The 13,145-nt window shown below is 36.2% G+C and overlaps 1 protein-coding gene across 1 annotated transcript; it reads left to right on the plus strand.

Annotated features, from left to right (window-relative positions):
* Positions 1 to 7,005: 7,005 nt before the first annotated feature.
* On the plus strand, positions 7,006 to 10,563 carry LOC147404075 (disease resistance protein RPM1-like). The gene is given in 4 exon segments (XM_086437654.1): positions 7,006 to 7,462; positions 7,464 to 9,021; positions 9,024 to 10,029; positions 10,284 to 10,563. Coding segments are annotated over 3 exon segments (2,847 nt in total). The 5' UTR covers positions 7,006 to 7,165; the 3' UTR covers positions 10,016 to 10,029; positions 10,284 to 10,563.
* The last annotated feature ends 2,582 nt before the right edge of the window (positions 10,564 to 13,145 follow it).

Consider the following 13,145-nt stretch of genomic DNA (forward strand, 5'->3'; position numbering starts at 1 on the left):
TTGATTTTTTCTTGGGTTCCAAGCAGGGCCTGAATGTATACTTGTTGACTCGCCTGGGTCGGTTCATAATTCATCCAGCTGATTAGATTCTATGGAAATCTGAGTCCAATCAATTTGTGTTTTCGAGTTTGTTTTAAAACATAGCTTGAAAGTTGAAACCATGGATGACTAGTTGGTGGTGTGCAACCATTCTTCTAGGGTCAACACCAATAAGATAGTGACACTATTATTTCTATTAAAGGATTAATATCATTCTTAATGGCAGGTTTGTTTTTTAATGTTTTCCCTTCCTTGATGAGAGGTTGACTTTTGAAGGCAAAGAATTAAGAGAGTTGGCTCAAGAGAGATGTGTGCTCTGTTTGAATCTATGAAGAAAATTCGAAATGGCAGCAGAAGCTTAGTAAAGTCTGTTATCACCAAATTAAAAGACTTGGAGATTGAAGAAGCTGTCACAGAATGGCAGATCCAACAAGGGATTGGCAACGACATTAAGTTCCTCTGTGACGAACTGTCTACCATGAAGGCCTTCCTAAGGGATGTAGAGAAGAGAAGAGTAAGAGATGGGGTGGTGAATCAGTAGATGGCACAAGTGAGAGATGAAGACTACAAAATCGAAGATGTTCTCAAGGAGTTCCAGTTTATAATCGAAAATTCTGGAGGAGTCAGGAGAATTAGGTTGTTGTCTAGATATCGAGCTCTGCATTCATTATGTACTTACTTTCTTCAAGAAGATGGGAGCTTGTCATGAATTTCATTCTAAGATTGAAATCATTAAGAAGGATAGTGATGATATCTCTATGAGAAGGCTGCAGTACAACCTTCGACAAGAAGGAATTAACTCAAGCCTCGAAGAAGATGAAGAAAAATGGGGAGATCATGTCGTGTCTAATCCTTTCATCGAAGAAGAAGATATCATAGGTATTGATGGAGATGTTAAGAAGTTACGAGAGTGGCTGCTAAAAGAAGAACAGGGACAATCGACGGACAATAGTTTCAGTGGTTGGTATGGGATGGTCTGTAAAGACCACTGTCGTCAAGAAAGTTTACAAGAGCATTTTGGGAGGGGAATTCGAATGTAATGCTTGGGTTTATGTGTCCCATGACTTCCAAGTAAATGAGATACTTAAATGAATGCTCCAAGCCAATGACACCATACCAGTTGCATGAAACAATGTACAACTATTTGCAAGGGAAAAGGTATGTTCTTGTCCTTGATGATATTTGGAATGTTAATACTTGGAAGGGAATTAAATATGCATTACCACGAGAAAGTGCGGATAGGGTCATCTTCACGACCCGCAATAGGCCTGTAGCTTCTCCTATAGAAGAGAGTTGCTCTGTTCACCAAGTTGAGCCATTATCCCATGAAATGGCTTGGAGTCTCTTTTGCAAGAAAGCATCCAAGAGTGAATCTCTCTTGGATTATTGTCCAGAACACTTGAAGAAAATCGGAGAGGAAATGTGAAAAGGTGTGGTGGATTGCCACTGGCAATTGTCGTTGTTGGTTGTCTCATGTCAAAGAAAAGCCCTAATGAATTAGAATGGAATGACGTACCGGGGAATCTTTTTTTTTTTTTGATAAGTATAATCTATTGATAAAGTGGAAAAGAGTACAAGGAGGTTGAGGAGGCCTCACAAAGAGCAACAAAACAAAAAAGAAAAGATAAAGAAAAAACTTCAAGAGTTACATAAAGAGTTCCATCTAAAAACAAAGTCATCAAAAGAAGTTCCCCCAAAGTCTATGTTCTGTTTAGACCAAAGATACAAATACCCCAAGATCTCCAAAAAATTGCCGTGTGGACTTCTCATCTTATTGTTGAACACCTTGTTATTTTTCTCATTCCACACCCCCCAAGCAATAGCTGAGGGAAGTATAGTCCAAAGGAATCTTTTTCTGGATGAGAAAGCATTGTTGGCCCACTCTACTAATAACGAGGAAAACTTACAAGGAAAGACCCAATGAATCCGGAACAGATCAAGGAAATTTGACCAGATATTGTGAGAAAAGGAACAATGAATTAAAAGATGATCTACAGATTCTCCATCCCTCAAACAAAGTGGACAACAATTTGGAATGATCCACCCCCGAACAATCAAATTATCCAACGTAAGAATCCTCCCGAGGGAGGCCAACCAAACAAAAAAGATATTTTAGAAGGAACTGACTTAGACCAAATGATGGATCCCAAGATGGATCTCTCGGCAAAGGGGGTAAGACACTTGTAAAAGGAACTAACAGAGAATCTCAAATCCTTAGCCCTCGACCATTCCCACCTGTCCTGTTCACTTTTGTTGAGATGAGTTGAATGCAGGAAATCTAGGAAAGATGCCAATTCTGTTAGCTCCCAATCATTAAAGTTTCTCCTGAACCCCAAATCCCAAGAAGAGCTGGAATCGTTGTGAATCAAACACTGTTGTATTAACTGGTTCTTTTTCAGAGAACAAGCATACAATGACGGAAATTGAACTGCTAGAGGCGAAGTGCCGCACCAATTATCCTCCCAAAATCTCACCTTGTCCCCCTTCCCCGCTTTAAATCTAATCCATTTTTCGAACTCCTCACCAACATTGAGAATCCCCTTCCACACACTACACCCGTAGGAACCTTTAGCCTCACCACTAAACCAACCTAACCTCCTATCTCCGTACTTTGCCATAATGACCCTCCTCCATAGACTCTCCCTCTCCTCACCAAACCTCCAAAGTCATTTTCCTAGAAGCTCTCTATTAGCCAATCTAAGGCCTCTAATCCCTAACCCCCCATTCTTCTTGGGTAAGCAAATAACCTTCCATCTAACCAGGTGATATTTCCTCTTCCCATTCTTGTCATTCCACAAAAAGTTTCTCATAAGTCTTTCCAATCTATTTTCGACGGATCTTGGAAGCGTGAACAAGGAGAGAAAGTAAACCGGAATACTCGTCAAGATACTTTTAATCAAAGTTACTTTCCCTCCTTTAGACAGATATTTGGCCTTCCACGTGCTTAACCTTTTTTGCAATCTCTCGATCACCCCATCCCAAATTTTGATACTATTGTAGGGTGCTCCTAACGTACTGGGGAATCTTGATTGGGAACTAAGTAATAATCAAGATCTTTAAAGATTAAGTCGGGTCTTATTAACTAGTTACAATTATTTACCTCCTCACCTAAAATATTGTTTCTTGTATTGTGGTATGTTTCCGGAAGATTTTCGAATCAAAACATCAAGATTGATGTTGGTGGGTGGCCGAAGGTTTTGTTGAAGATCACCCTCAAAAAACAACAAAGGAGGTTGCACATGTGTAACTCATTCAGCTCATTGATAGGAGCATGTTGCAAGCTGATAACCAGATTCACAATTCTGGGTTAATGGCTTGTAGAATGCACAACCTCTTCCGTGACATTGCCATTCATGTAATTAAGAAGGAAGAATTTGGTGAGGTTTTCATGCGGCAAAGTGATAACAGAATCATTGAGGGACAACAGTTTGTAACAATTCAAAACACATCAGTTATCATTCCATCTAACGCAGTTAATATAATGACCCGGTCCTTTCTAACATTTTCTCTGTTGATCAATTTTTTCCATATACCTTATTTCAAATGGTATTTAGCATCAAAAGGTTGAGAGTGTTGGATCTGTCAGGAACAAACATCGAACATCTTCCAAGTAATGTGGTTCACTTGATTAACTTGCGCTATTTAAGTGTGAGGGGGACACAGGTGAATAAAATTCAAGCCTCATTATGTAAGTTGTACAACTTACAAACTTTAGATGTTCGTGGTACAAAGGTGGAGAGTCTTCTATTGTTTCCACAACTGAGGCATCTTCTTTTGAGTGGTGAACCAGAAGTCCATTTGAGATTAATCTGCATTAGAAAGAACCAATAACCTGCAAACATCGGGGAGAGTGTTCACTGATGAAAGCTTAGTAAGTCAACTTTGTCACCTGACCCAGCTTCGAAAATTAGTTCTTCTTAAAGCCAAACAAGAATATTGTGTAAAACTTTGTGGTGCCATTGAGAAGATGCAATACCTTCGCACTTTAGGTATATGTAAAGTTGATACTAAGGAAATCCTGGATTTGGGAACCATGTCAGCACCTCCCCTTCATCAAGAGATTGCACCACCACCATGAAGGTGAAATAGTAGAAGAAGGAGAACGAGAGGACCATTGGATGATCCAACACATTCCTACTGCTTTAAATCAGCTTGTGTCTCGTAGAAGACTAATCAGCCAGGAAAACATCGACCAACATTAATTGAAATATACAATTGATTGGTAAGTTTCTCTCTTCACTATGCTAGTAAACTAAAATTAATTATTTGTTTATTGATATCCTTGTTAGAATCCTCCATCGCCTAGGTACCATTGGGTAGTGCAATGTATAAAGTGAGGGCAACCCTCTCCTTGCAAGCCGGTTTTGTGAGGATGAGTTAGGCCCATGGGCTTTAACATGGTATCAGGGATGGGTAGGGGTCCTACATGGAGGGGGAGAGCCGAGTGTCTCCAAACCTGGCATTGAGGGGGAGTGTTAGAATAGTCCCACATCATCTAGGTACTATTGGGAGGTGCAATGCATAAAGTGAGGCTAACTCTCTCCTTGCAAGTCGTTTTTGTGAGGATGAGTTAGGCCCATGGGTTTAACAATCCTAAGCTTTCCTTTTTCTTATATCTTTTTGACCTTTAGTAAAGTAGCATTGGTATGTTGTAAACCATCAAATTTTTTTTTAAATTTTTTTTCTGTCAATTATAAATATCAGTAGTTGCAGATAAAAAGAAAAGGAGTTTAATTTTATTTATACCCTTTATTGATTAAATTCTAGTAAATTTTCGATTCAAGAAAGGGTTGTAAAGATGCTTCTAATGGTCTATCATAGCTTTTCGAAAGGGAGAAGGGATGCTGACCAGTTTGATCAGTCCTTATCAACTGTTCTTAAATAGTGATTGAAATTTGTTCAGAAATGTCATAATTCTGATCTTCATTTTCCTCACTAAACTTACATGGTATTGGTGTTTCACATTCTCTTTTTATGTGGATTTATAGTGAATTATCCATGATGTGTCATCTTCTTTATTTTCATGATTTTTGTATAAGTTTGTGTACGGAGATCAATGAAGCATTAAATTTTTTTTTTAAATGAGGCTTCTCATTGGCATAATTAGTTCTTGAACCAATTGCTTTTTTTTTTTTTTTTTTCCAAAGATTCAAAGATCCAAACAAACAGTGAAAGGAAGTAGGATCAAAGCTGCAAGACAAACAAAACAATTACTATAGAATTATTATCAATTTTACGTAAGAGTGTTATATTATCTCAAGAGTGAAATTTTTATTTTTGATTCCCTTACATAATTTCAAGAAATTAAAATATAAGTTATTGGGTTGGGATCCGTTGACTCCTAAGAATTACTCATGAAAAAAACGCATGATCCCAACCTTCATGAGTCGTCAAGGGATCCTGACCCTAAGTTATTATACTTAAGTACTGTTATTATTAGTCAACACCTAAGATGAGTGGCCTGAATCTTGAAAGAGATTATTAATTAATCTAAAATTTATTTTCTTCACCATTAATCATACATGTAGTGGAGATTATTACTTTGTGCTCATGTTGGGTTTGACAAGAATGAGAGGATCATTGGATGATCCAACACATTCCTACTGTTTTAAATCTAAGTCGGTCCAATAATGAAGAATTGGTCTTTGCAGAAAGCATCAACTCAAACTAATTGAAATCCAAAATTGACTAGTAAGTTTCTCTCCTCGCTATATTTGTAAAGTTAAACTAATTAATATCTTTTTTTTTTTTTTTTTTTTTGAGTTGGGCTAGACTGATTAACTTAGAAGATTTCAAATCTTTCGAAGGGCCATTGGGCCACATGCATTACCAAATTGGCAATCCAACACCATACCCTTATAGGTTTCACAAAAAACCTCAGATTAATAATAAAAATATAAAGAATTTTTTTTTTAGCTTGATCCAAGGTGTTGAAAATGGACGTCAACCGAACTTAGAAATCAATTAAGATCTATCTTAATAAATAAAGGGACCAACTAGTTGCACACCAACCTTTAAAAAAATTCCTTTTTTTGGTTTTATAACCACTTTTTTAACCTACTGATTGGATGTTAACATGTGACCTTTTACAGCTATGTATCCTCTGTGCTCATGCTCTACTTTGTTCATGATCTCTACTGGCGTGATTGATTTTACTCGTGTTCTCTTTGGACCAAAGTATTTCTCGCAAAATGCAACTTTGTAAATATCGTTTAGAAACAACCAAGTATTCCTTACAAAAAATTACTCAATCAATAATAATGAAAAAAAAAAAGAGTGCAACATTTTTTAATTATTTTTGGAGCGTAATCATCCAAATGGAATTTTTAAGTGATGGAGTGCAATTGGTAAGGGATGGTGTGCAGCTATTCGATCACTAAACTAATCAATGGAATTGCATTTGGCGTTCCTCTTTATTTGATATTTTTTCTTCAAGTTGTTTATAAGGTTTTAACAATTTAACAGACTACTACATATTCCTGATGTTTTTAATCATCAACAGTGATTAATTGAAATCGAATTTTTTTTGTAAGCTTATCCTTTTTTCTTTTTTATGGGTTTTGTCTCTGAAAGAACATAGCCTCTGTTGAAAATGAATCCTTTGTCACATTTTTTTTTAAATCCTTATACTATCAACTCATAAACATTTAATCATTTGAAATGGTTTTGTAATATATAGAATTTACCTCTATAATCTTCACTTAAGCTATTCAAGTTAACAATATTACCAAATTAATTTATTGTCAGTTTGCCAAACTTGAAAGAAATTCTATTTTTGAGCAAAATTTTAAAAATGCAAAGCACCTATTACATGAACCCCAACCGATTTATTAAGGTCACCTGATTAGGAAACTTCAACAAGAAGAAGATAGTAATTAGATTATTTTTATAGAGCAATTAGAATCATTGGGTAAGGCATATGTTCTTGCACCATTCAGAGCTTAGGCATGAAGTAAGAATAGATGCCCATATCTTTTTCTTTTCTTTGATGAGGATTTGTACTTTAAAGGTCACTTTGCTTCCAAACAAATGAAAGAATAAAGAGTAAGAGATTGAAGAGCAATGTATTGTTGCTGAGATTTGAGTTCTGTTTGAACCAATTCTTACATCCAGAAGAGAATTGGAAATGGCAGCCGAAGTTTTACTATCGGTTGTTACCACCAAATTAACAGACTTGATTATCGAACAAATTGTCAAAAAATTCCTCCTCCAACGAGGAATTGGCGATGACATTAGGTTCATACGTGATGAACTTTGTACCATGAAGGCCTTCCTAAGGGATGCGGAGAAACGAAGAGCGAGAGATGAGGTGGCAAATCAGTGGGTGGCACAAGTGAGAGATGAAGCTTACAAAGTTGAAGATGTTCTCGAGGAATTCTTATTTAGAACGACAAGTCCTCTGGAGTACTCTGGAAGACCGACAGCTAGTAATTGTCTACACATCAAGTTCTGTAATTTCTCTATATATCGCTTCTTCAAGCAAATGGGAGCTCGTCATCAATTTCATTCTCAGATTGAAACCATCAGGAAGGAGGTTAAATGACATCTCCACGAGAAGGTGGCGATATGACCTTCGACAAGAAGAAGCTGGCCCAAGCCTGGAAGAAGATGAAGAAACAAGGGGAGGAGATCACAGTGTGTCTTATCCTTTTGTCGAAGAAGATGATATCGTCGGGATCGATAAAGATGTGAAGAAGTTACGAGCATGGCTGCTAAAACAAGAACATGCCAATCGACGAACAATAGTTTCAGTGGTTGGTATGGGAGGATCCGGAAAGACCACCATGGTCAAGAAAGCTTACAAGAGCATATTGGGAGGGAAATTTGAATGTAATGCTTGGGTCTATGTGTCCCAAGACTTCCAAGTAAATGAGATGTTGAAACAAATGCTCCAAGGATTTCATGAAAGTAGGCATGAGACAATTCCTGGTAATGTGGAGGCGATGGCACCAAATATCTTGCATGAAACAATATACAACTATTTGCAAGGAAAAAGGTACGTACTCGTCCTCGATGATATTTGGGATCTTAATGCTTGGGAACGAGTAAAATATGCATTACCACTTGAAAGCGTCATCTTCACGACCCGCAATAGGGATGTAGCTTCTCCTGTAGGAGAGACTTGCTATGTTCACCAAGTTCAGTCATTATCCAATGAATCAGCTTGGAGTCTCTTTTGCAAAAAAGCATTCAAGAATGAATCCCTCCTGGGTTATTGTCCACAACACTTGGAGGAAATCGGAAAGGAAATGGTAAAAAGGTGTGGGGGATTGCCACTGGCAATTGTTGTTATCGGTGGTCTCATGTCAAAGAAGGGTCCAAATGAATTAGAATGGAATAACGTACTACGGAATCTTGATTGGGAACTAAGTAATAATCAAGATCTTGAAAGATTAAGTCGGGTCTTCTTAACAAGTTACAATTCTCTACCTCCTCACTTAAAATATTGTTTCTTGTACTGTGGTATGTTTCCGGAAGATTATCGAATCAAGACATCAAGATTGATCCGTTTGTGGGTGGCTGAAGGTTTTATTGAAGATCACCCTCGGAAAACACTAGAGGAGGTAGCATATGGATACCTCATTCAGCTCATTGATAGGAACATGTTGCAAGCTGATAACGAGACTTACAATTTTGGGTTGATGGCTTGTAGAATGCACGACCTCATGCATGACATTGCCATTCATGTAATTAAGAAGGAAGAATTTGGTGAGATTTTCACGAGGCAAAGTGATAACAGAATCATTGAGGGAAAACATTGTGTAACAATTCAAAACACATCATTAGTTAGCGCCCCATCGAATGCAGTTAATATAAAGACCCGCTCCTTTCTGACATTTTCAGTCAACCAGTTTTTGTCATCAGCCTTATTTCAAATGGTATTGAGCATAAAAAGGTTGAGGGTGTTGGATCTGTCGGGAACAAACATCGAACATCTTCCAAGTAATGTGGTTCACTTGATTCACTTGGGTTATTTAAGTGTGAGGGGACACAGGTGAATGAAATTCCGGATTCATTACGTAAGCTATACAGCTTACAAACTTTAGATGTTCGTGATACAAAGGTGGAGAGTCTTCTATTGTTTCCACAGCTGAGATATCTTCTCTTGAGTTACGAACCTGCAGTCCATTTGAGATTATCTGCATTAGAAAGAACCATTAATAGAAGCTCAAGTAACCTGCAAACATTGGGGTACGTGTTCGCTGATGAAAGCTTAGTAAGTCAACTTTGTTACCTGACCCAACTTCGAAAAGTAAATCTTATTAAAGTCAAAGAAGAATATTGTGTAAAGTTCTGTGCTGCCATTGAGAAGATGCAATTTCTTCGCTCTTTAAGTATAGATCAAGGTGATAGAAAGGAAATCCTTGATTTGGGAACCATGTCAGCACCTCCCCTTGGTCTTGAGAAATTGGTTTTAATTGCGGCTATGAAGGAAGGGCACTTACCTCAATGGATATGCTCTCTGAAATGCCTCCGGCAATGTCAATTATATTGGAGCAATTTAATGGAAGACCCAGTTAGCATCTTGGCACAACTTCCTAATTTGGAGATACTTGTAATACATGAGAAGGTTTACTTTGGAAAGCAGATTGGTTGGGGTGGCAACAACATAAATGAGGGAAGATTAAGTTTTCCAAAACTAAGATATTTCTTTATAAGGAAAATGCTTGAGCTGGAGGAGTTGAGTGAGATACAAGAAGGGATAATGCCTTGCCTACAAGATCTCTTTATAAATGAATGCCCAAAGTTGAAAAAGCTTCCTCTTGGTTTTCAACATCTCAAATCTCTCCGTAATTTCAGAATACAAAACATGCCAGATGACTTCATCAAGAGATTGCGCCAATGTCGTGAAGGTGAAATAGTAGAAGAAGGAGAAGGAGAGGACCATTGGATGATCCAACACATTCCTACTGTTTTAAATCAAAGCTTTGATGGACTAGTATTACTCACACAGGAAAACATCAACAAAAATTAATTGAAATATACAAGGTTTGTCTCTTCACTATACTAGTAAACTTAAACTAATAATTTGTTTATTGATTTCCTAAGCTTTCCTGTTTCTTATAAATTTTTTCCCTTTAGTAAAGTAGCATTGGTATGTTGTAAACCATCTATTTTTATTTTTTTTATTTTTTTTTTCTGCCAATTCTAAATTAATTATCAGTAGTTGCAGATAAAAAGAAAAAGAGTTAAATTTTATTTATACCCTTTATTGACTATTCTAGTAAATTTTCAATTGAAAGGTCTCTCACGGTGGGAAGATGAAGAAAGGCTTGCAAAGCAGGTAATCAGTGGGATCGAATAAGGTTGTAAAGATGCTTCTTTTTTCTGTGTGGATTTATGGTGGATCATCCTTGATGTGTTCTCTTCTTTATTTTCAAGATTTTTGTATAAGTTTGTGTACAGAGATCAATGGAGCATTAAATTTTTCTTGATTTATAGCATATTTAACGTATATTGATGTAACTCTTTGGTGTGGTAACACACAGATCAATTTGACAGTGGTGTTAAATTAGTTTTTTTAAGTGATGGAGCTTCAAGACTTTTCTGTGTTATACATAAAACATTTACAAGGGTTAATTCCACCATTTGATAGATTTATTTCCTTGAGTTTAATGAAGATGATTATGTAACCCTATGATATTTCAAATTTGGGTGTGTTGCTATTAGATAAATATGTACACATATAAAGTTTTGTCCCTAAGAATTACCCATCTGGGTGTTCTCTACTTTATAGCAATCAAATTATGTGTGAATGATGAAGCTTATAAAATAAAACTGGACAGAAAATTGTCTTTCATTCTTATTTGCTCAAAAGCATTTTGGAACCTACAAGAATTTCGTTAATGAATTGTCTTTCATTCTTATTTGCTCAAAAGCATTTTGGAACCTACAAGAATTTCGTTAATGTTTATGGCACAACAGAAAACCAGTGATATTAACGAGTTTGGAGGAGTATTGAGTCAAGGGTGAGATTTGAAACATGCAATTAGGAGTGAGTGTTGCTGCTTCAACGTGCGTGTTTGGAATGCCAAACTACTCGGAGTCATAATCCTTCAACTGTTACAATGTTCGCTTTTTTTCTCGTTTTTCTTTTTTTTTTTTTTGGAGTTGTATTCTCTCTAGTGGGTTGGGGTATGAAAAATATTTTGAGCAATCAAGCCATACATAAAGTCATTCTCAACACAATGATCATAGTCACTAAAAAATCACTCCATCTCATAGTTTCTAACTACATAAAATTTACTATTTTTGGGTTCAAATGAGCAATCCATATTCTTTAAATTCAAGTCAATTTTTAATGAGGTTAAGGTCGCGAATTGAATGAAATTTTGTGAGGATGGTCTCTCATTAATGGAAAATTCATTGGACTGTTGGATTGTTCAAAATGTCATCTCTATAAGCTACACAGGGGTGCAAATAGAGAATTGAACCCATATTGAACAATGCAAGTATTGAATATTAGCAATCTCTAATACTATGTCTTTCTTCGTAAAAGCATCTAGAAGGCAATCTTTTATGTCTTCTAGTGACGGAAGGCATGGGCGTTCTATGGTCATTGTATAATGATATTTTGGTACATAACTTTTTCATGCTTGTAATTTTATTTTATTTTTGTCTGTAAATTGGACTTAAACCTACTACCTCAAAGTTGTTTTGCAATGTGTCAAACCATATGTGCTATGGGTCTAATCCCTTTTGTGGTTTGTGGGGCCTGACAATATTGGTCAACAATGAGGTATTGTAGATCAAACCACGCCTTCGCATTAGTCAAGTTTAGCGGTGATTTCACTGGGGGGGTTTGATGGGGCAGCGGCCCCTAAAAGAAAATTTTCAAAGGTATTTTTCTAATTTTACTAATATTATGTAAAACACTAGTTAGGTTTCTTAAGGTATTTATATTTCTTGTTTTGGTGAAAAGGTATAATCTTTAATTACGAGTTTTCTCTTCATAATGGAATCGGTGTGATCCGTAGACGTACCTCAAATCTTGAGGGAATCACGTAAAAATCTGTGTTTCTGTGTGTGATTTGTGTTTTGTTTTTTATTCATTTCCTGATTCAATTGTTCCTGTTTTTCTCAACAATCCCCTCATGCTCGTAATAATTATGAACAAAACATTATACAATGACAAAAAAATCTTTGGGTGTTTTTCTTTTTTCTTTCTTTTAGAACTAAGGTATCCAGACCTTGTAGAGCACCTAAGGAATCCTCAGGGCACATGTAGTCCCCTACAAGAATACCGAAAAAGATTGTTTTTTAAAGACTTTTGAAAAAAAAAAAAAAAAACAAAATATATAAATATATATATCGAAGTAATAAAATAGATATGACCACTATAGATGGTTTGATAATGAATACTGGAACATCTCCTTTAGATTAAAGAAGGGATTTTAAAAGTAGTTTGGTTCCGTTGCTAGAATTTGAAAGTTCCCCAAAGGATATTTGTGTTTCCATCGTCCATTCCTTACATTAATATTCATATATCTTGACAACCTCCAAAACCATAGTTCTTCAAAATATCATTTTCACAATGAGCATCTCATGCTCGACTTAGATGCTACCATATCCCTATATGTATAGAGATTCACATTTTTTATTTTGCTAAACAAACAAGATTAGTGGTCAATAATTAGTAAGTGAAGGTACGTTTGAATCCATGACATCACTCAAGAACCTTCAAATCCGATTATTAAGAAAAAAAATGCTCCAATATAATGACTATCGATGATTATCAATCATGTTGATTTTTATATGTTTCCTTAAAAAACAAATATGAAGACATCTTTATGAAAGGTAAAATTAATTAACCGACCTGACAAAGGGATTTCTTTCTAATAGTCTCCAAATTTTGGACGGTAACTTGATAATTCATTTAGTAAACTTTTTATTTCTTAATGGTCCTTCCTTTTAAGGGTTACCTCTAAAAATAAAAAATTGTTGCAAGCATTCCATATCAAAGGGCACCCCTTGCATTTCTCTCATCCTCAAACGATTTCGACAACTCAGGTAACTTCATCAAATCCGGTGGTGATCAAAAAGAGAGAGAGAGAGAGAGAAGGAGAAAGAGGAGGAGGAGGAGAATAAAGAGAGAAGCAGAAGAA

This window comes from Akebia trifoliata, chromosome 4 (genome assembly GCF_017979445.1).
Source record: "Akebia trifoliata isolate Shusen 1 chromosome 4, ASM1797944v1, whole genome shotgun sequence".
NCBI lineage: Eukaryota > Viridiplantae > Streptophyta > Magnoliopsida > Ranunculales > Lardizabalaceae > Akebia > Akebia trifoliata.